Source organism: Tursiops truncatus, chromosome 1 (genome assembly GCF_011762595.2).
Source record: "Tursiops truncatus isolate mTurTru1 chromosome 1, mTurTru1.mat.Y, whole genome shotgun sequence".
Lineage (NCBI taxonomy): Eukaryota > Metazoa > Chordata > Mammalia > Artiodactyla > Delphinidae > Tursiops > Tursiops truncatus.
The window spans coordinates 162,190,975-162,215,840 of record NC_047034.1 but is presented as its reverse complement, the minus strand read 5'-3'; the positions used below and the strand labels follow the sequence as shown (position 1 = coordinate 162,215,840).

Here is a 24,866-nt window from a genome sequence, read left to right as displayed (position 1 = left end):
TATCATTATTCTGAATTCTTTTTCAGGTAGACTGCCTATTTCCTCTTCATTTGTTAGGTCTGGTGGGTTTTTATCTTGCTCCTTCATCTGCGGTGTGTTTTTCTGTCTTTTCATTTTGCTTATCTTACTGTGTTTGGGGTCTCCTTTTTTGCAGGCTGAAGGTTCGTAGTTCCTGTTGTTTTTTGTGTCTGTCCCCAGTGGCTAAGTTTTGTTCAGTGGGTTGTGTAGGCTTCCTGGTGGAGGGGACTAGGGCCTGTGTTCTGGTGGATGAGGCTAGATCTTGTCTTTCTGGTGGGCAGGTCCACGTCTGGTGATGTGTTTTGGGGTGTCTGTAGACTTATTATGATTTTGGGCAGCCTCTCTGCTAATGGGTGGGGTTGTGTTCCTGTCTTGCTAGTTGTTTGGCATAGGATGTCCAGCCCTGTGGCTTGCTGGTCGTTGAGTGAAGCTGGGTGCTGGCGTTGAGATGGAGATCTCTCGGAGATTTTTGCTGTTTGATATTATGTGCAGCTGGGAGGCCTCTTGTGGACCAGTGTCCTGAAGTTGGTTCTCCCACCTCAGAGGCACAGCACTGACTCCTGGCTGTAGCCCCAAGAGCCTTTCGTCCACAGGGCTTCTTAATTTGGGATGATTCGTTGTCTCGGGGTCTACATTCTTGTGGGCAGCATAGAGTTAACTTCTTCTGTCTGGTGGGGGTTACAGTATCAGCAAAACATCTAAAAGGATATGGCTCAGCATATTATCTCTAGCCCTTGAACTAAAGGTCCTTGACTTTGTTTAATGGGAAAACTATTATTATTTCGTCTTTTGTTTTGTTTTAATATTTATTTATTTATTTGGCTGCGCAGGGTCTTAGTTGTGGCATGCAGGACCTTCATTGCAGCATGCGGGATCTTTTTAGTTGTGGCATGTGGGATCTAATTCCCTGACCAGGGATCGAACCCGGGCCCCCTGCATTGGGAGCATGGAGTCTTAACCACTGGACCACCAGGGAAGTCCTAGTATTTTGTCTTGTTTGACTGTTTTACTTTGTTTCTGCATTTTCTCACTTCTTGGATTAGATTTATCCTTTGGAACTAGGGGAAGGCCTAGGAGGCTAAAGTTTTTCCACAAATAAGAGGCAGGTGGAGGACCTGGGGGGGGGGGGTGGTCTGTCCCAGGAAGGCACCATAGCATCTTTCTCGGTTACAGAAGGTTCTGGAAATTAAAAATGTAAAAGCAGAAAAAAATTTTAAAAGTTGTAAAACAGTTAGAAGATGAAGTCTATGAAATCTCCTGGAAAGTAGAACAGAAACTCAAGGAGATGAAGAATTGGTCCAGAAGATACAACACACAAGTAAAAGATGCTAACAAAAGAGAGAAAAATGAAAAACAAACAACAAAAAAAAACCAAAACAAGAAAGTTTCTAGACCTGAAGGTGTGAGTCTCCATATTAAAAAGATTCACAAGTGCCCAGAAGCAAGAATGAAAGACCTGCAGAGGGCTGAGCATGTGAAAAGTCAGAGCACCAGGGACAGAGAGAAGACTCCCAACCTTCACACACAAGGAGTCTGGGGTAAAAATGACGCCGGACTCCCAACAGTAAACATGTTACTCCAAGACTATGGAGCCATGTTCCAAGTTTGGGGGAATACTGTTTACAACCTGGATTTCAATACCAGCCAGATCATTGCTGAAGAATAAACAATGCTGTACATTAGATTTAGGCTTAGACACAGTCTGAGAGAACTTGTTTTTTAAAGATCATGATAGGGACTTCCCTGGTGGTCCAGTGGGTAAGACTCCATGCTCCCATGCAGGGAGGAACTAGATCTCGCATGCTGCAACTAAGACCTGGGGCAGCCAAAATAAATAAATAAAAATAAATCTTAAAAAAAATAAAGATCATGATAAAACACACATAACATAAAAGTGATCACTAGGTATATGGTTCAGGAGTGTTAAGTATATTCACATTGTTGTACAACCCATCTCCAGAAATTTTTCATCTTACAAAACTGAAACTTGATCCCCATTTTCCCTCCCTCCAGGCCCTGGCAGCCACTCTTTTACTTTCTGTCTCTATGATTTTGACTACTCTAGATACCTTACATAAGTGGAATCATACAATATTTGCCCTTTTGTCAATGGCTTATTTCACTAGCATAATGCCTCAAGGTTCATCCATGTTGTAGCATGTGTCAGGATTTCCTTCCTTTTTAAGGCTGAATAATATTCCATTTTATGTAATATATACCACATTCTGTTTATCTATTCATCTGTTGATGAATACTTGGGTTCCTTCCACCTCCTGGGTATTGTCAATAACACTGTGATGAACATGTGGGTGTACGAATATCTGAGTCCCTGCATTCAATTCTTTTGGATATATACCTAGAAGTGGCATTGCTGGATCACATGATAAGTCTATTGTTAATATTTTGAGGGAGAGATAAATTCTTTTAATCTCTGCTGAAAGGAGACAGCAGACCCTGCTATTCCCTGCAAGCCCAGAAACTACATAGAGGTTTTTGTAGTGTTTGGAACCCAAAGCCTGACCCAGAGGTCTCTGAGACTGTCCTCAGTTCTTTTCATTCTTTTTTCTTTATTCTGCTCTGCATTGGTTATTTCCACTATTTTATCTTCCAGGTCACTTATCCGTTCTTCTGCCTCAGTTATTCTGCTATTGATCCCATCTAGAGTACTTTTAATTTCATTTATTGTGTTGTTCATAATTGCTTGTTTCATCTTTAGTTCTTCTAGGTCCTTGTTAACTGATTCTTGCATTTTGTCCATTCTATTGTCCATTCTATCTCCAAGATTTCGGATCAACCTTACTATCATTATTCTGAATTCTTTTTCAGGTAGACTGCCTATTTCCTCTTCATTTGTTAGGTCTGGTGGGTTTTTATCTTGCTCCTTCATCTGCGGTGTGTTTTTCTGTCTTTTCATTTTGCTTATCTTACTGTGTTTGGGGTCTCCTTTTTTGCAGGCTGAAGGTTCGTAGTTCCTGTTGTTTTTTGTGTCTGTCCCCAGTGGCTAAGTTTTGTTCAGTGGGTTGTGTAGGCTTCCTGGTGGAGGGGACTAGGGCCTGTGTTCTGGTGGATGAGGCTGGATCTTGTCTTTCTGGTGGGCAGGTCCACGTCTGGTGATGTGTTTTGGGGTGTCTGTAGACTTATTATGATTTTGGGCAGCCTCTCTGCTAATGGGTGGGGTTGTGTTCCTGTCTTGCTAGTTGTTTGGCATAGGATGTCCAGCCCTGTGGCTTGCTGGTCGTTGAGTGAAGCTGGGTGCTGGCGTTGAGATGGAGATCTCTCGGAGATTTTTGCTGTTTGATATTATGTGCAGCTGGGAGGCCTCTTGTGGACCAGTGTCCTGAAGTTGGTTCTCCCACCTCAGAGGCACAGCACTGACTCCTGGCTGCAGCCCCAAGAGCCTTTCGTCCACAGGGCTTCTTAATTTGGGATGATTCGTTGTCTCGGGGTCTACATTCTTGTGGGCAGCATAGAGTTAACTTCTTCTGTCTGGTGGGGGTTACAGTATCAGCAAAACATCTAAAAGGATATGGCTCAGCATATTATCTCTAGCCCTTGAACTAAAGGTCCTTGACTTTGTTTAATGGGAAAACTATTATTATTTCGTCTTTTGTTTTGTTTTAATATTTATTTATTTATTTGGCTGCGCAGGGTCTTAGTTGTGGCATGCAGGACCTTCATTGCAGCATGCGGGATCTTTTTAGTTGTGGCATGTGGGATCTAATTCCCTGACCAGGGATCGAACCCGGGCCCCCTGCATTGGGAGCATGGAGTCTTAACCACTGGACCACCAGGGAAGTCCTAGTATTTTGTCTTGTTTGACTGTTTTACTTTGTTTCTGCATTTTCTCACTTCTTGGATTAGATTTATCCTTTGGAACTAGGGGAAGGCCTAGGAGGCTAAAGTTTTTCCACAAATAAGAGGCAGGTGGAGGACCTGGGGGGGGGGTGGTCTGTCCCATGAAGGCACCATAGCATCTTTCTCGGTTACAGAAGGTTCTGGAAATTAAAAATGTAAAAGCAGAAAAAAATTTTAAAAGTTGTAAAACAGTTAGAAGATGAAGTCTATGAAATCTCCTGGAAAGTAGAACAGAAACTCAAGGAGATGAAGAATTGGTCCAGAAGATACAACACACAAGTAAAAGATGCTAACAAAAGAGAGAAAAATGAAAAACAAACAACAAAAAAAAAACCAAAACAAGAAAGTTTCTAGACCTGAAGGTGTGAGTCTCCATATTAAAAAGATTCACAAGTGCCCAGAAGCAAGAATGAAAGACCTGCAGAGGGCTGAGCATGTGAAAAGTCAGAGCACCAGGGACAGAGAGAAGACTCCCAACCTTCACACACAAGAAGTCTGGGGTAAAAATGACGCCGGACTCCCAACAGTAAACATGTTACTCCAAGACTATGGAGCCATGTTCCAAGTTTGGGGGAATACTGTTTACAACCTGGATTTCAATACCAGCCAGATCATTGCTGAAGAATAAACAATGCTGTACATTAGATTTAGGCTTAGACACAGTCTGAGAGAACTTGTTTTTTAAAGATCATGATAGGGACTTCCCTGGTGGTCCAGTGGGTAAGACTCCATGCTCCCATGCAGGGAGGAACTAGATCTCGCATGCTGCAACTAAGACCTGGGGCAGCCAAAATAAATAAATAAAAATAAATCTTAAAAAAAATAAAGATCATGATAAAACACACATAACATAAAAGTGATCACTAGGTATATGGTTCAGGAGTGTTAAGTATATTCACATTGTTGTACAACCCATCTCCAGAAATTTTTCATCTTACAAAACTGAAACTTGATCCCCATTTTCCCTCCCTCCAGGCCCTGGCAGCCACTCTTTTACTTTCTGTCTCTATGATTTTGACTACTCTAGATACCTTACATAAGTGGAATCATACAATATTTGCCCTTTTGTCAATGGCTTATTTCACTAGCATAATGCCTCAAGGTTCATCCATGTTGTAGCATGTGTCAGGATTTCCTTCCTTTTTAAGGCTGAATAATATTCCATTTTATGTAATATATACCACATTCTGTTTATCTATTCATCTGTTGATGAATACTTGGGTTCCTTCCACCTCCTGGGTATTGTCAATAACACTGTGATGAACATGTGGGTGTACGAATATCTGAGTCCCTGCATTCAATTCTTTTGGATATATACCTAGAAGTGGCATTGCTGGATCACATGATAAGTCTATTGTTAATATTTTGAGGGAGAGATAAATTCTTTTAATCTCTGCTGAAAGGAGACAGCAGACCCTGCTATTCCCTGCAAGCCCAGAAACTACATAGAGGTTTTTGTAGTGTTTGGAACCCAAAGCCTGACCCCTGCTCCCAGAACTGAGCCCACTTCCTTCCCTCTGCTCGCCAGCCATGCAGGTGCTGCAGTCCCTGCTGGGAGAGAAGCATCTGATGCAGGGAGCAGGGAGTTTCTGTTCTGTCCAGTCCCAGCTGGGACATGTCGGGGCAAAAAGCTCTTTGGGCTCACACTCACTTCCCCTGGCCCAAGCCCCATGGTTCCACTTTCTGTGTTCCCGCTCTGCTCTGCCCCCAGTTCCCTCCTCGGGACCTCGCTTGTTCCCAGGCCTGAGCAGCTCCTGCCCAGCCCCCCTCAGCTGTCACCCCTACTGATCTGCGCCCCTGCAAGATGTCTTGGGACCCTCCACTACCCACACCCCCAGAGCCAGCATGCCCTAGGCCTTCCCTGAGGTCCTGGGGCTTGAAGGGGACTTGCAGCTAACTTTCCACCACACAGGAGGGAGCAGAGTCAGTCCTTCGGAGATTCACAACCACACATGGCTCCTCCTTGAGGAGATGCGAGTACTGAATATCTTTTTCCAGAAGGGATGTTCCTCCAGTGAACATCTACCAGGGAGGGACATCCCTCCAGGATGGTCTCCACAGCTGTCTCAGGGAGGACTTAGCAGAGAGTCATTCATGTGTATAAACCAAGCTACAGAAAATCTAGCAAACAGGCAAAGAAGACAGATTACCCCTCAAGCCCCCATGGTTCCCAGCTCCGGGAGCGTTACTGGTTTCCCGTGAGTTTTCTGCACACGATGGGCAACTCGATGTGTGTCTGCTGCTCAGGTGGGGTGCCCTCGACACCCAGAGGTACCATCACGTGGCAGACTGTCGTTCGATTTGTGGAAGGGCACACGTCTCATAGCCATCAGGGCCAGTGCCAGAGGAGGAAGTCCACAGGAGCCCAGGGAAGGCTCCAGGCTGTGGGACAGAAGCCTCGTAACCTAGCAACCAGCATGCAGAGGGCTTCCAGCCTCTGCCAGCTCACTCACCCCTGAGCAGAGGCAGCCTCCTCCTCTCTCCCATACCCTGCCCTTGACCTTCCTGACTGCTGGCCTGTTTTCCACCACCTTGGGCCAACATGCCACACTGGTGGACATTGAAGTGGACAGCAGGACATTGTAACCACCATGTCCAGCACTGCACCATCATTAGTCCCCTTTTCTTCCTGGAAAGGATCATCCCACCCACTTGGATGTTGCCTGAAAACCCCAGGCCACATGACAACACCTGCAAGAGTGGACGATGCCAATGCAGCAGCAAGGGCCCCAGTCCCCAAAAGTCCCCCTGACCATCGGCTGCCCACAGCAGGTCCCGAGCCAGTCACCTTCAGACTCCAAAAACGCGACAGGGACTGTGGAGGAGACTCCAGCCCTTGGTCCTGGCAGGCACCCTCCTCTCAGCTCCTTCCCACGGCAGCTCCCCAGCCTCTCTGTGAGCCTGGGATTCCCTCTCCACACCCCACTCGGCTCTTGAGGGACCTGGGGAGGCCCAGATCAGTGTTTTGGGAGTGGAAAGGGCTCGGGTGACGGCCAGCATAGGCCTGGCTTCCAATTCCATTTCCTCCATTTGCATATTGCATAAGAGCAAAGAAGAGTTTCCCACTCAGACTATTTCCCTAAAATAGAAAGCAGGGTGCTGGGAGAAGGAAATAAGAGCTGAGATCTCTAAGAAATGACACAGGCACAGGAGGCCCTAGGGAAATAATAGTGATAACAGATATCGAGCGCTTGGCATGTGCCCAGATGCCTATGTTACACTATCATTTTCACCAACACCCCACTCTCACCAGTTCCCATTGTACAGAGGAGACTGAGATTCAGAGAGGTTAAGGAACTTGCCCAAGGTCACACAGCTAAGTGATGGAGCTAGGATTCAAGCTCAGCTCTATCTCCAAAGCCCACCTTTTTTTTTTTTTTTTTTTTTTTTTGTGGTACACGGGCCTCTCACTGTTGTGGCCTCTCCTGTTGAGGAGCACAGGCTCCGGACGTGCAGGCTCAGCGGCCATGGCTCACGGGCCCAGCCGCTCCGCGGCATGTGGGATCTTCCCGGACCAGGGCACGAACCCGCGTCCCCTGCATCGGCAGGCGGACTCCCAACCACTGCTCCACTGGGGAAGCCCCCCACACTGTATATTTCTTACTGATGACTCATTTATTTTGCAGGTGGAAGTTTGTACTACAGGAGCTTCTTCTTGAAGGTCAGGGCTGGACCTGATTTCAGCTGGTTCATGGGACAGGCAGTGGTGTCTGTAAACGTCTATGCAAGGAAAGAAAAAGACGGAAAGAAAACGACAAAAAGTACAGGCAACACAGTGGCAAGGAGCACTCTCAGCGACCAGAGCATGGTTTCTAAACACCATTCTCCAATAAAAGGAACCAAGGCTTCTGGGAGAAATGCCTGATTGTAGGGTGAGGGCAGGGAAAAGACAAGATGACCCTGGAGCATCTGATAGCACCAGGCAGTAAGGAGGTGCTCAGAGAAGGGAACAATGGGGGTATGGCAAAGGGTCCCAGGGGCCAGACTGGGGGAACTCCCAAAGCTGGAACAATCTGAGAAACAAAATAAATAATGTAGTATTAGATTATAGTCAAAAGTATAAATTAAATATACATGAGTCCATACTGACATAAATAATTGAATAAATAAATGGGGGAGAAGAGACAAATCTTTCTTACGGAAGAATTCCAGATAATTGATTTGGATGCTGCCCCTTCCAGGAAGCGGGGCTGAGTTCCCCCTGAGTTCCTTCCAAAGAGCAGCTTTACTGTGGTGAAACCTGGAAACACCACCTTAACCAAGTGGTCAAGTGTAACATCACAGTGAGAAGTCACGTGGATATGTCACGTGCCCCCCGGAGGGTGTGATGAGAAGGACACCTTACCTTGGTAGTATCCTCCCCCTAAAATTCATAACCCCAGTCTAGTCATGAGGAAGACATCAGAAAACAACAACAACAACAAATTGAGGGACATTCTGCAAAAATACCTGACCAGTACTCTTTAAGACGGTCAAGGTTATAAGAACAAGGTCAAGGAAAGGTTGAGAAAGTGTCACAGACAGGAGACATTATGACTAAATGCAATATGGAATCCTGGTTGGGATCCTGGGCCAGAAAAAGCACAGCAGTGAAAAAACAGATAAAATGCAAATAAAGTCTGTAGTTCAGTTAACAGCAACGCAGCAATGTTGGTTTCTTAGTTTTGGCAAATGCACCCTGGTAATGTGAGATGCTACCAACAGGGGAATTTGAAACTAGCTGAGGGATATATGGGAAATCTCTACTATTTTTGCAACTTTACTGTAAATCAAAAATTAAAAACAAACAAACAAACCACACACACACCCAGGCAAAATAAAGAGTAGAAAGAAACACAGCAAAATGTTCGTTATATTTGGGAAAAGAATGTCCTCTTTTTATTTGTCAAATGCCTTTAATTAGGGTTTATTCTTTTCATTTTAAACTTTTGTTATTATTTCTGATTAGAAGTCCTCTGTTATTTTATAGTGACAAAAAACGAAATAAAGCATTTTGTACAATATCTATATTATCTCATTTAATCCTCACGATCAGTTTAGAAAAGATTCTTTCTTCCATTTTACAGATGAGGAAACTAGAACTCAACACCAAAGTGATTTGCCTAAAGTTATATAACAAGCCAGAGGAGGAGCTGGGACTTGAACCTCTGTCTGACTCCTGAGGCACAGGGAGATGGAAAATCCTTATCCCCTCCGGGGTCAGGGGAAGTGGTTGGTCTCTCTCCTAAGCTGATTTCTCTTTAGCCCAAGGAAGAATTTTTAAGTAGAATTGCGTCCTGGAAAGGTAATAAGCGGCAGAGGACCATGGAGTGTCCCGGAGAGGGATTCGGGAGGCCTGATGCTCTATCTTCCTCCTCAGACCCAAAGGGCAGGCTGTGTTCCTCCTGTGAGACTCAGAACTACACCAGGAGGGCCGTGTTTCCTCGTTCGGAGAGGACAGGGGGTATAACGAGGGTGAGTGGGAGTCGGGGGTTTCTCCATCTTCATCCTCGTCTTCCCTCCACTATGGGGCACCTCACTGATGGCTGGGCTCGTAGGGACCAGCTCTTATTTACTCAGAGTCTCCCGGATGTCAGGTCCTGGTCTTGACCTTCTAAATCCTGCCGCCAATGTGAGAGGTGGGTACTGCAACCCCCTTGTAGAGACAAGGGAACTGAGGCCGGGAGAGAGAGGTGGCGCGTCCCAGAACGCGGCGTCGCATCCCCAACGCCCCTGGGCGGGGCGCTCCAGCCACCCCCGCCCCGCTGGGCCGGCCGGGCGGGGCTGCCGCGCTCGGCGGCGGGCGGGCCGTTCAGTGTGCGCCCAGCGAGCCGCGCGGACCATGGAACCTGTGTCGCTGCAGGACTTCGTGTGCGCCCTGGACCCCGCCTCCCTCCCGCGTGTGCTGCGGGTCTGCTCGGGTGTCTACTTCCAGGGTGAGTGAAGGGCCGAGACCCCTCCGACCTCGGCCCCGCGGCGGACCGGTTCTCCCTGCCAGGGCGTTAGAAACCCGGGACACTGCGCCCTGGGTTCGAATTCCGACGCTGCCGCTACCCAAGTTGTGTGATTTGGGGCCACACTCCAACTTCGCCGGGTCACGGCTTTTGCTTGCGTGGAATGCGGGATCACTGATTGCCCCGCAGGGTGGTGATGGGAAGTCCATGAGCTCAGATACTCAAGTGGGTGGAACCGAGCCAAGCTGGGGCGGAACTGCGTTGCGCATTGCATGAGGTCCTACCGTGCAGGGTTGCGGCATTCAGGCGCTCACGACGCCGGGCTATTGCTTGATTCTCAAGAGCCAGGTCAGCCTTCCCCTCCGTATGCCCTCCCACTCCTCCCCTTGGACGTTTATCTACACGTCCTTCTTTCAGTCCCCCCATCCCGCCTTTGCCCTCTGCTTGGCACTGGGCCGTACTTGATCCGATCAACTCTTCAGTTCTCAGCTAAAATGACTCCTCCTCCGGGAAGCCTTCCTGGCTCCTTGCACACCCGCACATCTGCCCACATGGCCGCAGCCCACCTGGTTCACAGGGATGGTACACAGCTGGGGCTTAGTAGTCATTGCCTGAAAGGGTGAGAGGGGAGGGATTGACAGGCAGTGAGGGGAGAGGCGGCGGCTCTGAGGGTGAGGGAGGACCTGTGGGTGACTGAGTAGGAAAGGTGGAGGGCGAGGAGAGAGGGAAGTGAGAGTCTGGGTGGGGTGCAGGAGGCTACTTCCTTAGAGAGCAAACTACGTCTGAGTGCCCTGCCTTATCCTGTTCCCTCCATCCGCTCCCTTGCTCCGCCACAGCAGCTTCCAGAAAAGTGTTCTGAGGCCCCAAGTGGGGTTCCTAGATCAAGGGTGAGACACCTGGAGGGCCCCACAGGGGGCAGGACGGGCCACCACACCATGGGGTCTCGCCAGGCCCACTTGGGAATCTGAGGGATCTGGGTTCAAATCCCGCTCTCCCTGGGGGCTTCCTGCAGGCATCTGTGCTCTGTTTGCCGTCCCCCTGACACCCCGTCCCACTGTGTGTCACAATACTTGCGTTTCCTCATTATGCTCCCCGCCGGGGGGGTGGGGGGGGCTGGAGTGGCGGAAGTGAGGGTAAGAGAAGAACCTGACAGGATGAGAGTGTGGGAGTGGGGTGAAGTGGAGAGGGGCAGATGGTGATACTGATGGGGCAGATGGCTGTGGTCACCGCGTGGTTAGGAGCCCCAATTCGGAGGCAGATTATGTCCTGGGCGGAGTCCCAGTTCTGCCTCCTATTACCTGATAATCTTGGGCGGCCCATTCACCCTTGCCAAGGCTCGGTTTCCGTCTTTAGAAAAGAGAAACTGTCCTTCCCTCCAGGGGCAGTCATGAGTCTTAAGTGTTACGACACGTCTGCAGTGCCGAGCACAGCGCCGGGCATATAGTAAGTGCTCAGCACCAGGGCTGCTCTTGTTACCAGCCCCGAGCGTCTGTAGACAGAAGTGTGTGTTTTATGAGTCTGTGTGTATTTTCCTGGGGATAAGGGGTGGGATTTTCATCAGTTTCTCAGGGCTGTTGTAAAGGACCCTGCCGGGGCTGCCCTGGGGGTACAGTAGCGTCAGGTGGCCTGGAGGCTTGCCCACCTGCACTGTCTGTCCCTCATCAGCAGGATGGGTCGCTGTGTGTGAGAGATCTTTACTGAGCATCTTCCATGCTCTGGACCCTGCTATAGCCCTTTAAACCTTGTAAGTCAGGGCCCAGACCCGCCTACTGGGCCCACCCTGTCAGCAGCCCGCCACCCCCTCCTGTGCTTCTCTTAACAGCAAGTCATCTGAAGAAGAAAACGCCAGTGTGGGTGTTTGGCTTTGTGTGATCTCAGGGCAGTCACCGAACCTCCCTGGGCCTGATTTTGTAGCTAATAAGGGAACTGGGATTTACTGGGTTGTTTATTCATTCATGACTTAAACACACACACTTCGAGGCTGGGCCTGTGCCGGCTGAGATGCATCAGTCCTGCCCTGTGAGCTAAGTTCAGGAGGCAAGGGGATGTGACCACAGAGGGGTACAGTCAGCGCTAAAAGAAGGCAGAGCGGCATCAGGGAAGAGCATTCCAGGCACCGGAACAACGTGTGCAAAGGTGTGACCGAGCAGTGCCTGGGGGGAACAGGGCACAGGCGGCGCAGCGCTTGGCCTTTGCTGAACGGGTGAAACTGACTCTGTCTCCGCAGGCTCCATCTACGAGATCTCCGGGAATGAGTGCTCCCTCTCCACAGGAGACCTGATCAAGGTCACCTGTGTTCGCCTCCAGAAGGTGGTCTGCGAGAACCCGGGGACGGGCCAGACCATGGAGCTCGCTCCCAACTTCCAGGGTAAGGCAGGCACCTCTATCTCCCTGAGTGTCCTGGAACCCTCCAGGCACACCCTCGGGCACATGTGACCCCAAAACAAACTCCCACCCCTCTGGGTTGGCACACACTGCTCTCACATCCACCACTACCCAGCCCCGAGACCCGAATGTCCTCTGAGTGCTCTGACGGTGTCCTGAGCTGGCATGGCTGTGTCCTCTCCGTGTCCATCTCTGATTACATCTGCCTCTTGGCTGGGCCTTTTTTTGTTTCATGTCTTTGTCCACGTGCCAGTTTTCATGTTCGCTCCCACATTCACTCACCAAACATTTATTGACACTTGCTGTGTGCCAGGCCTCGTGCTGGGGGCTGGGGTGTGGGGTTCAGGATGAAGCAGATGCAGCCCTCTCCGGCGGGGAGTTTCCAGGATGGCAGTGAGGAGGACAACAGCACAAGTAGGCACCAGGTTGGAGAGGGCTCCGGGCAAGAGTGGCCTGCCTCTCCAGAGGTCTGTGTAGGCTTCCTGGAGGAGGTGGCACCTCAGCTGGAGGAAGGATCCCAGCTAGAGGGAGTAGCATGAGCACACTGGTGCTCCAGAAACCCCCTGTAGCGCATTCATTGCAGGAGGTGTGTAGTGTGGTGGACCATGGGCCTGGACGCTGAAGCCAGCAGCCTGGATGGGAATCCCACCTCTGCCGGCTACTAGCTGTGGCCGTGGTTAGTTCCTGTGACCTCTCTGCGCCTCAGCTTCCTCTTCTGTAATGGGGCAGTCAGCCTTGATGTGACAAGTAAATGAGTTGCCATGTATGATGCACTTAGAACAGGGCTGGGCTCAGAGCAGGCACCCTCTGTGGGCTTGTCCTCAGTATGGTTTCCTGTGATCGCTGAAGGGGACCAGTGAGGGCATGGGTTCCAGGTGAGAGGCAAGTGGTGGGGAGGTGAGCGGGAGCCAGACTGCAGGGGGGCGGGGGGGGGCTTGTGTGGGGCACGGACACACTTCGTTCTTTTTTTTTTTTTTGACTTAATTAGGCACATAACCCATTTTTATTATAGAAAGAAATATACATATAAGTAAAAAGATCATGTCACTTAGTCCCACTGTTCAGTTAACCAGTTCACATCTAGTGCATATCATTCCAGATATTTTTGGTGTACATACACGTGTATAAATATTTTTACAAAAATAGCATACTATGAATACCATCTACAATGGTACCTTGGCATCTTTATCTTACTTGATGTACATATAAGTCTGTATCATTAAGACTGTGTAGCCTCCTGCTGGACAGATACACAACACCTAAAACAACATCTTTGTGTATCTCTGGTATAATTATTTCCTTAGGATAAAGTCCTAGAAATGGAATTGGAAGGTCTAAGAGATGATGAATATTTTGAGGCTTCACACCGTTGTCTTTAGGCGGTATCTGTTATATCTTGCTTCCAAACAAATTCCTCTGTGTAGCCAGTGCCCAGGCCACAGCTTTCAGCACAGGTGAAGACAGCCAGGACACCCCAGTCGACACTCCTGCCCAGTCTGTCGGCCTTCAGGTAGTTGAGCAGATGAGGCATGATGTGGAATTCAAATATTCTCTTGGCACCACAGGGGCAATCTGGGATATCCTTTTCTTGAGGGATATTTTCACCAGAGATCCAGATGGGGGCAATCCCTCTGCCGTATCTGAGAATCCGTTCTGGCTCAAGGGATATTTTGGTTTTAAACTTCTGGAAAATTCTATCTTCCCTAGATTCATGTTTTGCCATGGAATCCAATTCTTCCTCAGGTGCTTCACCCATGCTACCTATCATCTCTGATTCATCATCTTTTTCCACAACTTCAGGCATAATCTCATCTTCTGTTTCTATTACAATTTCAAATTCTGGAAAAAGGAAGCTGTGGTCTGGAACTGTTACTGTCCAATTCACCTTCTTGTGTACAAGCCTGCTTATGTCCCAATCTCCAGTCCAGAGTCTGATGCTCCTTGCTGCAGTAATGTGCCTTGCGACATCGGGAGCCTGTTTTGGGGCCTAAACAGCCACAAACTCTGCAGAGATGAGCACCGGACTCGAGCTGGAGGCACACGGATTCTCCTGTCTCCGGCGGAGGATCCTCAGAAGGTGGCTCATAGGCGTAGAAGTCATTTCTCCTAGGCAATTGATTTCTAAAAACTCGTAGGCCGGCGCAGCACGGTGGCGTTCGGCAGCAGAAAAGTAAGAGACCGAGGTGGAAGGCGAAGGCGCGGCCCTGAAGCGGTGCGTACAGCTGCAGCAGGAAGGCCAGTGGGCGGCCGCACAGCGCGCAGGCCAGCCCCGCGGGCCCCGGCAGCCCGGCTGCGCCGAGCCACTGCGGCCAGACGCCCACCTTGCTGGGGAACTGCTCGCTGCGCAGCCGCCACGCCGGCGCCGCCTCCACTTTTTTTTTTTTTTTAAAGTCTTTATAAATTTAATTATATTTTTTTATAAATTCATTTATTTATTTAATTTTTGGCTGTGTTGGGTCTTCGTTGCTGCGCATGGGCTTTTCTCTAGTTGCGGTGAGCAGGGGCTACTCTTCGTTGCAGTGCACGCGCTTCTCACTGCAGTGGCTTCTCTTGCTGTGGAGCACGGGCTCTAGGCGCATGGGTTTCAGTAGTTGCAGCACACAGGCTCAGTAGTTGTGGCTTGTGGGCTCTAGAGCACAGGCTCAGTAGTTGTGGCGCACGGACTTAGGTGCTCCGTGGCATGTGGGATCTTCCCAGACCAGGGATCGAACCTGTGTCTCCTGCATTGACAGGCAGATTCTTAAGCACTGAACCATCAGGGAAGTCCCCACATTTCAGCCTTTATTTTGAAGGTATTAAGTAGCCAAAGCGCTTTTAAATAGGGAAGTGATGTGTTTTGTTTTGTATTTTGAGGGTTTTTAAAAAATTTGAAATAATTTCAAATTTACAGAAGACTTGCTAGAACTCCTGTATACTGTTTATCCAGATTCACCAGTTAAGCATGTTGTTACATTTGCTTTCCCTCTCTCTGTATATTATATATACATACACACACACATATATACATATGAACATATTACTATATATGTGTGTGTATATATATCTTTTTTCTGAACCATCTGAGAGTTATAGACATGATGCCCCATTACATCTGAATACTCCTCCCAGTATTTAGCGTAACTCCTATAAAACAAGGACATTCACTCACAAAACTGTAGTTCAGTGATTAAATTCAGGAAATTTAATATTGATACAATACTACTGTCTAACCCACAGTCTGTATTCAGATTTCACCAGTCGCCCCACTAATGTCCTTGATAGCCCGGTGTTTGCCTTGATCCAGAATCTAGTCCCAGATTGCACATGACATTCAGTTGGCCTCCTTTAGTCTCCTTCAGGCTGGAATAGTTCCTCAGGCTTCCTTTGTCTTGCTATCAACATTTTTGAAGAGTCTAGATCAGTACGTTTGCAGAATGTCCCTCAGACCGTCTTTGTGTGGTGCTTCCTTGAATAGATTTGTGTTGAGGGTTTTGGGCAGGAAGACCCTGGAAGTGATATTATGTCCAGACATGGGGTATTTTAGGCCAGTCTGGTGGCAGAAGAATGGACAGGGCAGGGGGAGGGGTAGAGGGGTGGTCAGAGGTCATTTGGCCAGTAGCTCCTGGGTTTCTAGTTTGGGAGGGACTGTGGCACTCACCCACCCAGAATGGGGTGGTAGGTGCTGGTGTGTGGGAATGGAGCAGTGGTGAGGTATCTGGAGACAAAGATGGCAAAGTGAGAGGCAGGTGGGGTCGGCAGGTAGGAAAATGTGGCAGTGTGTCTGTTCTGTTCTGTCTCTGGTGACAATCCCTCTGTGTCCGTGCCTGTGTCAGAAGGAACTGTCCCCACCCTGCCCTCACTGTCCATTTGCAATGGTCACTTGCTGCCTGCCATCCCTCAGCCCTGCAGCCTGGATATCCAAATGCTGGCCCACCCTTGGCCCCTGTCCTCGGGGGATTCTGGCTGGTTCTCTGCAGCCAGACCTGGGCATGGGATATGAGGGCCTGGGCTCGGCAAAGGTCTGCCCCACCCTGACACCCCCTGCTGTGCCCCACAGGCAACTTCAGCCCCCTCACTGGCCCCCAGAGCTATGGAACCCTGGAGGAGCTGGTCTCTGCTGCAACCCAGAGCTCCAAGCAGCTGCCCATCTGCTTCATGTCGACCCACAGAATCACCACCAAGGCCAGGGTGGTGCCTCAGGAGCAGCCCCTCAAGCTTGAGGCTGTGGAAATGCACCTCGGGACCTGCTGTGCCCGCTGTGTGCTGGGCACCGGGGCCCAGCAGGTGATTCTGCACTTGCCCCTGTCCCAGAAGGGGCCCTTCTGGGAACTGGAGCCTGGGCCCCCTCGGACTCTGCTCCAGGTGCTGCAGGACCCGGCCCTGAGGGACACCATCCTCACCTGCCCTGCCCTCCCCTGGCACTCCCTGACCCTGATGCCCCAGTATGAGGTCGAAGCCATCATGCACTGTGAGTTCCCCGGGCAGGTGGGTGGGCCCGGGGGCGGGAGGGACAGAGGGGGCCCTGGGGAGCTGCTCTGATGGGAAGATGCCCCCTATCCCCGTGGATAGTCCAGGGATTCCAGGTGGTTTACCTGGTATATACAACGTAACAGAATAAAGAATCCCCAATAGTGGAAGTTAGGTGCAAAAGGAGATAGGAAAACGGGTAACTTGAGTGAGGTCCCACGTACTTTATAAAGTTTGGCAAAAGTTGGGCTGTGAGGTTGCCCGCAGCTAGGACAAAGAAACATAGTGTTAGAAAGTGCAGCGTTGACCATTTGCTCGGGAGAAATATATTTTCCTGTTGCTGGCGAGAGCAAGATTGTTCGTGAAGGGCCTCCTGTCTGGGAGGGTACTGTCTGGCTGAATCCCCCAGCTGTTTCATAGGTTACTTCTTAGGACAGGCTGGTGGCTGCACACAGAGGGTTGGTGAAACGGAGGCAGAAGCTGGCCAGGTCTGGCCGGTCGGAGGCCAAGCTGGAGCAGAGGTAGAAGAATGTGTAGAGGTCCCCAGGGCACCCCCATTCTTCACCCTCCACTCAGCCTTGGCCTCTTGACTGGCCAGGTTCTGCCTCTGCCCCACCAACCCTGCTCTGGATGCTGCCAGCAGCCTGACTCAGTCCTGTCCTAAGAAACAACCTAGGCTTTGTTTACTAGTTTTTGTAAAAATAACAAGTTGACTGCCCTGGAGAATGAGGCAGCTCAGGTAATTTATAAAGCATTCTGAATTAAAAAACAACAGTATAATGAACCCAGATGTGCCCATCTCCCAGCTTCAGCCGATTATCAGCTCATCTGGCACAGAGCAAAAATCCCAACCATGTGACCTGAGGGAAGTCACCACCACTCCTCGGAGCCTCAGTGTTCTCATCTGCAAAACAGGGAGAACATTCCGTGTGGTGTGGCTCAAACAACATAGTGGGTGGGCCAGTTTTCCTCAGACTCTTACAGAGTTTACGCACCAGGCGCTATCAATGCCAGGACAGGAGGAGGTTGTCCAAAGTCATGTAGTCAGTGTTTTTCTTGATTTGGTTCTATCTATTTAAATCCAGAAAGGATTTGGAAAGACAGCTTATAAAATGACATTCAAAATTCAATTAAAATTTTAAAAGTGAACTGATTGGATATTCAGTGATATTGAGGAATTATCAAATTATTATTATTTCAATGTGATCATAGCCTAGTGGTTATTATTTTTGAAATTTTAATTACCCCTTCTTTTAGCAATACACGTTGAAACAGTCACAGATGGCAAGATGTGATTATTCTGATTCCAAATAATCCAGTGGAAGGGGAATGGATAGATAGGGATATAAAGGAAAGAAAATGGGCCATGGGTTAAATGTTGAAGCTGGGTGACAGGTACATTGGGGTTCACTATACTATTCTACTTTTATAAATATTTTAAAAACTTTTTATAGTAACTTTTAAAAAAGAGGTTGAAGGAAAGAGTGGGCAAGGAATCTGGTACAACAGGAAAACGCTGGTAGGAAAGAAAAGATGAAGACAGGAGAGAGGTTAGCAGGCTCAGACCTCTGAGGGGTGGAGGGTGCGCACCTGAGCTGACCTCTCCCCTCCACAGTGCGCAGGACCATCGTCAAGATCCCCTCCACGCTGGAGGTTGACGTGGAGGATATCACCGCCTCCTCTCAGCACATCCACTTCATACAACCGCTGCTGCTGAGCGAGGCCCTGGCCCGGGGAGGCCCCTTCCCCCTGCCCACAGAGATCCTGGAAGTTCCGGAGGGGCCCCCTATCTTCCTCAGCCCGTGGCTGAGCTCCTTACGGAAGGGCCAGAGGCTCTGCATCTATGGCGTGGCCTCGCCACCCTGGCGGGTCCTGGCCTCAACCAAGGGCCGGAAAGTGCCCAGACACTTCATGATCTCTGGGGCCTACCAGGGCAAGCTGCGGCGGCGGCCGAGAGAGTTCCCCACGGCCTACGACCTCCTGGGTGCTCTCCAGCCAGGCCAGCCACTCCGGGTAGTGGCCACGAAGGACTGTGAAGGAGACGGGTTGGAGAACCCCGGGTTCATGTCCCTGGCCATGGGAGACAGGCTGGAGGTGTTGGGGTCTGGCCAGGCCCTTGGGGTTCAAGAGAGGGACATGAATGTCCTGGTGTGTCAGCGGCTGAGTGACCAGCCTGGGGAGGAAGAGTGTGAAGAGGCAGAGGACCAAGAACAGATTCTGCTGCCCCTCCACTTCTCTGGCGGCTTCGTGGAAGAGCTGGGTGATGGCCGGCGCTACAGCCTGCAGGATCTGATTGCCCAGTTCCCACTGCCCTGTGAGGTCAAGGTGGTGGCCAAGGATGCCAGCCACCCTGATGACCCTCTGCCCTCCTTCCTGGGCCTGCGGCTGGAGGAGAAGATCATGGAACCCTTCTTGGTGGTCAGCCTGGACTCCAACCCTGAGATGTGCTTCGAGGTCCCTCCCCGGTGGCTGGACCTGACTGTCGTGGAAGCCGAGGGGCAGCCAAGCCAGCCGGCTGGGCCCCTCCCCGTAGTCCCAGTGGAGGAGCTGACAGAGGCCTTCTATTATCACCTTCGGAAGTCACCGGCCTTTGAGGGTCAAGCTCCCCCGCCCAGGCCTCCGAAAAGTAAGGGCCTCAGTGGGCAGAAGAAGCAGGTCAGCAAGGCAAAAGGTGTCAAGGTACCAACAGAACCCAAGTGGGCAGGGAGGGGCCACCTGTAGGGATCATTAGGGTCCTGCCATTTCTTCTTTGTCTGTCTGGCATCATGCCTCTTACAGCTGTACAGGACATGCAGTTTGTTTATTTTTGAATTTTATTTTTTTATACAGCAGGTTCTTATTAGTTACCTATTTTATACACATTAGTGTATATATGTCAACCCCGATCTCCCAGTTCATCCCACCGCCGCCACTACCCACCCACCCCCACTTTCCCTCATTGGGGTCCATATGCTTGTTCTCTACATCTGTCTCTATTTCCAGAACGTGCAGTTTATAAACGTGCATGCTTTGTACCTATTATTCGATCCTGACCATCCTGACATTGGTGTGATCATTCATATTTTACAGTCGAGAAAATGAGGTCTCAGCGACTGTGAGACTCACTCAAAGTCACACAGTTTGTAAATGGGGGGGCCTGAACTGGAGCGGAAGCATTGTGACTCCAAGTTCACGGTGCTTTACCTCTCTCTGCTACCCCTGCTGTCACTCCCTAGCTCAAGCTACAGCATTTTTCACCTAAACTCTTCCAGCAGCCTCTTCAACCCCTCCCCACGGCTGTCAGAATGGCCTCCCACATCCTTCCCTGGTCACTATGGGGCCTCAGCCCCACCTCCTGAAACCTTCCATGGCTCCCCATTGCTGGGGGTAACGCGAACCCCTTAACATGGTATCCAGGGTCCTTCATAGCTGACTTCAGTCTCACCTTCCCAGGCCCACCTTCCACCACTGCTCAGCAGCTCCAACCACCGAGGAACTCCTGATGCTCTCGGTATGCCAGGATTCCCGCCTCAGCACTTCACACACACCAGCCCTTCTGCCAGGAACATTCTTGCTCCTTCAGGCTCACGGGCAAGGCTCAGCTCATTTCCTCCAAGGCGGTGACAGTTCTCCCTCTTCTGTAGTCACACTGCACGCTGTACATAGCTTGGAGGTGGGAGGCCATGTAGTTTTAATTAGTTGTACTTGGTCTCTGGCTAGAACAAGAGTCCTGTGGGGCAGGGACCTCCCACTCCAAGGCAGGCAGAGAAAGTGCCAGTGAGTCCGAACTGAACCAAACTGAATCACGACAAGCGGGCAAAGAACCTCAGAGTCAGAAACACGAAGTTCACGTCCCTGTTTCCTCACTCTGTGGGCTGTACTTCCTCTCTGGGCATGTTTCCTCACCAGTGAGCCTGGGATAACATCACTAACTCTCAGTGCTGTTTTGTTAGCCTCTACTCGTGGGGCGCTTACCCTGGGGTGGCCCCTTATGCATACGTACTGCCCCACCCAGCTCTCACGGCGTCCCTCTGAGGTGGGCGCTGATAGCCACGCTCTGCTGAGAATGGGGGGTGTGGTGGGGTGGGGGGAGTGATCTACATAAAAAGCACTTTGTAAACTGTAACAAGCATACTGTTTTGGGATGTGCAGAGACTTGGATTTCGTACTGTGTGGGGAGGCAGTGGGATGGCAGTGGAAGTTAAAAAGATGAACCCTGAGCGATCTCAGCCCCAGAAGGGGCTCGTATCTGTGGGGCAGGGGGTAGGGTAGTCGTTTTCTGACAGAACCAAAAATAGACTGGGACATCTGAAACACAGGCCTTGTGACAGTGCTGGAAAGAATGTGGTACAAAGAGTTGAGACCTCCGTCCCAGCCTTGGTTCCTGACGGCTCCTCTGGGATGGCTCCTGCTTGTTGCCCTAGAACCAGCAATTTCCCTCCCTGGGAATCAGTATTCTCCGCTGCTCATCAGGGAGCCGTACTGTTTGCTGTTGAAAGCATGACGTGGGGGGAAGAGGAGCAGCTTTACAGGTCACTGACATGGCTCTGCGTCTGAAGCCTGGCCCGGCCAGGGGTCCCGTGTGTGGCTTGACATGGCACACTCTTTCTGAGCCTGGTTCCTCACGTGTAAACTGGGAACTCAAACAGCTCCTCAGAGAGTCACTTGAGGGTGAATGAACGGATATGCATACAGCTTCTGGCACATGGTAGGATTTCAATAAAAGTCCTCTTCCTTCTGGGACCCCTCTCAGCTCTGTACTCTGTTTGTCCTGAGGCTTTGTGACTACTTTTTTCTCCTTTAGCAAAAGATTTGGAGGACAATGACCAAATCCCTGTGTAAAAATGCAGAGACAGCCTGTCTCTAGCCCCCAACCCTATCATGTTTCACCCTGGCCCCTTTCTCCCCTGCCAAAGAACAGTTCAAGTGCTTGTAGCAAAAACACCTGGCGTCCTGAGAAGCCATACACTGAAAAGTTCAGAGGGGAGCAGAGGAAGTGAGATTTGAAGGAAATTGCATTTCAGGTACTCTCTTACCCCATTTCTTGGGACCCTGCTAACTTCTGCTTTTTTTTACCACTTAGTCTTCTGAAGCCTTCGAATTGCAGGAACCACCTCTGATGCCTAAACCCAAGAGGAAGACCTTGCGAAAGGTCATCAAGGACAGCTGCAATTTATACAGTGCGATTCCTGGTCACAAGAAAGGTCTCAGGCCCACTAAGCCCATCACTCAGGATACAAGTGAGTCTGTCAGCCCCTGTTCACCCCTGTCTTTCCTTCTCCCCTCCCCCATGCCATTCTGCTGCTGCTTTTGCCTCTGATGGTGCTGGCCATACCCTCAGCAGGGCTCTGCTCGTGAGCGACCCTTCCACAGTCCCAGTTGGATGGACAGGCCTATATGAGATGGGCATAGGCTGAAGGGTCCCTACTGTCCTTCTCCCAGTGGCTCCAGGGCCCTGGCAAGGAAAATGAGTTCATCTCCCAACTACCCTCCCCAAGGCACACAGGAGAATGTTTGCAAAGTGTTCAGACACAACAAACTGTGGTTTCTGGGCTAGCAAGGACCTTAGAGCATCCAGACCAAGCCCTCCCCTGTTCAAGGGACGAAAGTACCCTAAAGAGGGGAAGGAACCTAAGGCCAAAGGTCCTCACTGACTTGGATTCTTTTGCAGATGATGAACACAATTACGAAGAAATACTTGAGCAGTTTCCGAAAACCCTCTAGGTGCTGGAGAAACCTTACTTCCTAACTGCTGCTTCTCAGGGAACCCGAGATATCAGCCAACTATTACAAGCCTTTAGAGGACTCTGGACAAGGTCTCTCAGAAATCAGACTGTGGACAAGGAGTGGCCGGGTGGGGACTGACTGGAAATAGGATAGACCCTGCACCAGCTTCCCTCTGGCTCCTCTGGGCCCAGCACCTTGCATTTGGCTCCTTCAGGTTCAGAGCTTTGGTATCAAGTAGCCAGCTGGGTTCTACTCAATCCTGCACCCCAACACCAGTTGTCCCACTTGTTAGTGCAGAAAGGAATCCAAGACACTGCCCACCTCGGTGACGGCAGCACAGTGCCTCCTGCCTCTTGGTAAAGGGGACTCAATCCTGATGACACACTGCACTGAGAGCCTTCTGTAATGCTGGCCGCCCCTGCTCCACTCTCTCCTCTCTCTCGCCGTCCCCCACCCAAGCTCCGAGCCCCTGAGGGACCAGGACTGTCTTCCTCATCTCTGCAGCACCCAGCACATGACCGTTGTAGGTGACTATCCAAGATTATTTCACTTTAAAAGCACAGAATAAAAATGACATCTGAGCTTCGGGAAAAATGATAAGAGATGATCACTTATTAAGTTCTGTCTGAGTACCAGACCCTTTACAAACCCTATCTAAATCAACTCTCTGAGGTAGACAAGGCCTGGTTTTAAAGATCGGGAAACAAACTAGTCTAGTGTGCTTCAGCAGGCAGGCTAGTCATGGGCCTGGGTCAGGATCCTTGCTCACCACCTACAAGTGATTTTAACCTCTCTAAGCTTCAGTTTCTTCACATGCAAAATGAAACTAAGTTATCTACCTCAAAAGATTGTTTTAAGGATCGACTGAGATAATATCTGTAGAGCATTTATCACAGTGCCTGGCTCATAATAAATATTCTGTAAACATGTTAGTATCATTACTGTTGACCAAGATCTGAGAGCTGTACCTGTCTCTAAAACCAACACCCCTTTCACATGCTTACACTGTCTCCTAGTCATGGAATTCATCCCAGTGTTTATACTGTGTTCCTGGGCTGTGGAGACAGAGCCAGTATAACGAGATAAGAGAAGAAATACAAGCCTGTGCCTATGCAGAGAATAACTCAGTTTCCAGGGTCAGTTAAGGCCTGTTTAGTAAGGTAAGACCACAGGCCTCACTTCCTAGAAGTAGTGGGACTTTGGTTTCTTGGGCTAATGCAGTCACGGAATTAAGCACCATGGTCAGCGGAGGACAGGAGAGAGACAAAAAGATGGAAGGAGTGTCCAGTGGAGGCGGGAGCCGAAAGAGGGTCAAATTCCCACTCCTGGATTCGAGGCACTACACCTGAGTGTGTCCTTCCTTTGCCTCCTAACATCCCTCTGGCTCTCTGGACCCATGTACTTCCCAGGCCGCCACACTCCAGCAGGGCATTCTCCAGGTGACCACTGAGCAGTGACTACGTGCTGCTGGGCCAGTCCCCAGTATCTAGCACCCATGCTCATCTCCACACCAGTTCCCACGCCCTCCTCCACAGACGCAATCTCTACCACACAGGAGGACCCTGAGGAAGAGAGTACTCTGGGAAAAGCAATAAGCAAGAGACAGAAAGTTCCTCCTTGGCACCGAACCCCTAGGGATCAGGACCCCATGCAAATGTCCACAGTTTCACGTTCGCGTTTGCAGTTAATCTTGGCGCCAAATTGAGCAAGATCACAAAAGGGGGGCAGAGGAGAGGGGCCACCAGTTCCCACAAAAGGGGGTTTCTGAGTGGCCAAATGCTGCCATGAGGAGAAAGCCACCAATTTCATAGCAGGGAAAGCTGGGCTTAAAAGGAAAACATGTTTGAAAACCACAACTGTGACTGTCTTACTAGAGCAGTAAGGGTAGGAAGGGAATGGACCAAAGGCAGATACCACCCTCAGGGTGCTTTTGTCTTCTTTACCTCTGGAATAAACCGCTGGGTGGTGGGGAGGGAACTATAATGGGGCTAGAGATTCCCCCAAGCAGTGGTCTCCAAAGTGAGGACACAAGATGATTGACTGGGAAACAGAGAAGAATTACAGTTGACCCCCAACACGGTCAAAAAATCCACATACAACTTTACAGTTGACCCTCCTCACCTGCAGATTCAACCAACTGCAGATCGTGTAGTATGTGTTTATTGGAAAAAATCTGCGTATAAGTGGACCTGCACAGCTCAAACCGTGATGTTCAAGGGTCAACTGTATTGGTACATCCTTTCATATTTATTTTTAATATCCTTTTTCATTTCTAATTTTGAGTGTTTTGTAATATATATAACAAACTAATATAGTAACTGATATAGTAAATAACTGCTAAGTAAATGAATATAACCTGGGGATGCATGCTCAAAAATTTATCGAGTTTTGAATTTCCCTCAACAACATTTTAAAAAACAAATCTATTACTTCACATAGGACACTAATTCTTACTGGCTTTTCTCTAGTTAAATCCAATAAAGTACCACTATTTCCCAAGGAGCCTCATCTCCCACTGTACAC

General features: G+C 49.7%; 1 protein-coding gene and 1 pseudogene across 4 annotated transcripts; one reads left to right on the top strand and one right to left on the bottom strand.

Annotated features, from left to right (window-relative positions):
- Positions 1 to 9,631: 9,631 nt before the first annotated feature.
- THEMIS2 (thymocyte selection associated family member 2) lies at positions 9,632 to 23,270 on the top strand. 4 transcript variants are annotated; one of them, XM_004324419.4, is made up of 6 exons: positions 9,632 to 9,788; positions 12,034 to 12,174; positions 16,228 to 16,638; positions 18,253 to 19,316; positions 21,700 to 21,856; positions 22,288 to 23,270. In XM_004324419.4, exons 1-6 carry the CDS (start codon positions 9,695 to 9,697, stop codon positions 22,338 to 22,340), a joined length of 1,920 nt encoding a protein of 639 aa, XP_004324467.3. In that variant the 5' UTR covers positions 9,632 to 9,694; the 3' UTR covers positions 22,341 to 23,270. The 4 variants fall into 4 exon arrangements, with proteins under 4 accessions (XP_004324467.3, XP_019793907.2, XP_019793904.2 ...); XM_019938345.3 differs by lacking the exon at positions 9,632 to 9,788 and adding an exon at positions 10,064 to 10,154; XM_019938346.3 differs by lacking the exon at positions 9,632 to 9,788 and adding an exon at positions 11,133 to 11,249.
- On the bottom strand, positions 13,152 to 16,037 carry LOC109550353 (programmed cell death protein 2 pseudogene; annotated as a pseudogene).
- Positions 23,271 to 24,866: the final 1,596 nt, after the last annotated feature.

Excerpts from the sequence above, each read along its gene's own strand:
- THEMIS2 (XM_004324419.4), top strand. The coding sequence starts at position 9,695 with ATGGAACCTGTGTCGCTGCAGGACTTCGTGTGCGCCCTGGACCCCGCC. Across the intron at positions 16,639-18,252 it reads GGTCGAAGCCATCATGCACT|TGCGCAGGACCATCGTCAAG; the intron begins GTGAGTTCCCCG and ends TCCCCTCCACAG. Across the intron at positions 21,857-22,287 it reads GCCCATCACTCAGGATACAA|ATGATGAACACAATTACGAA; the intron begins GTGAGTCTGTCA and ends ATTCTTTTGCAG.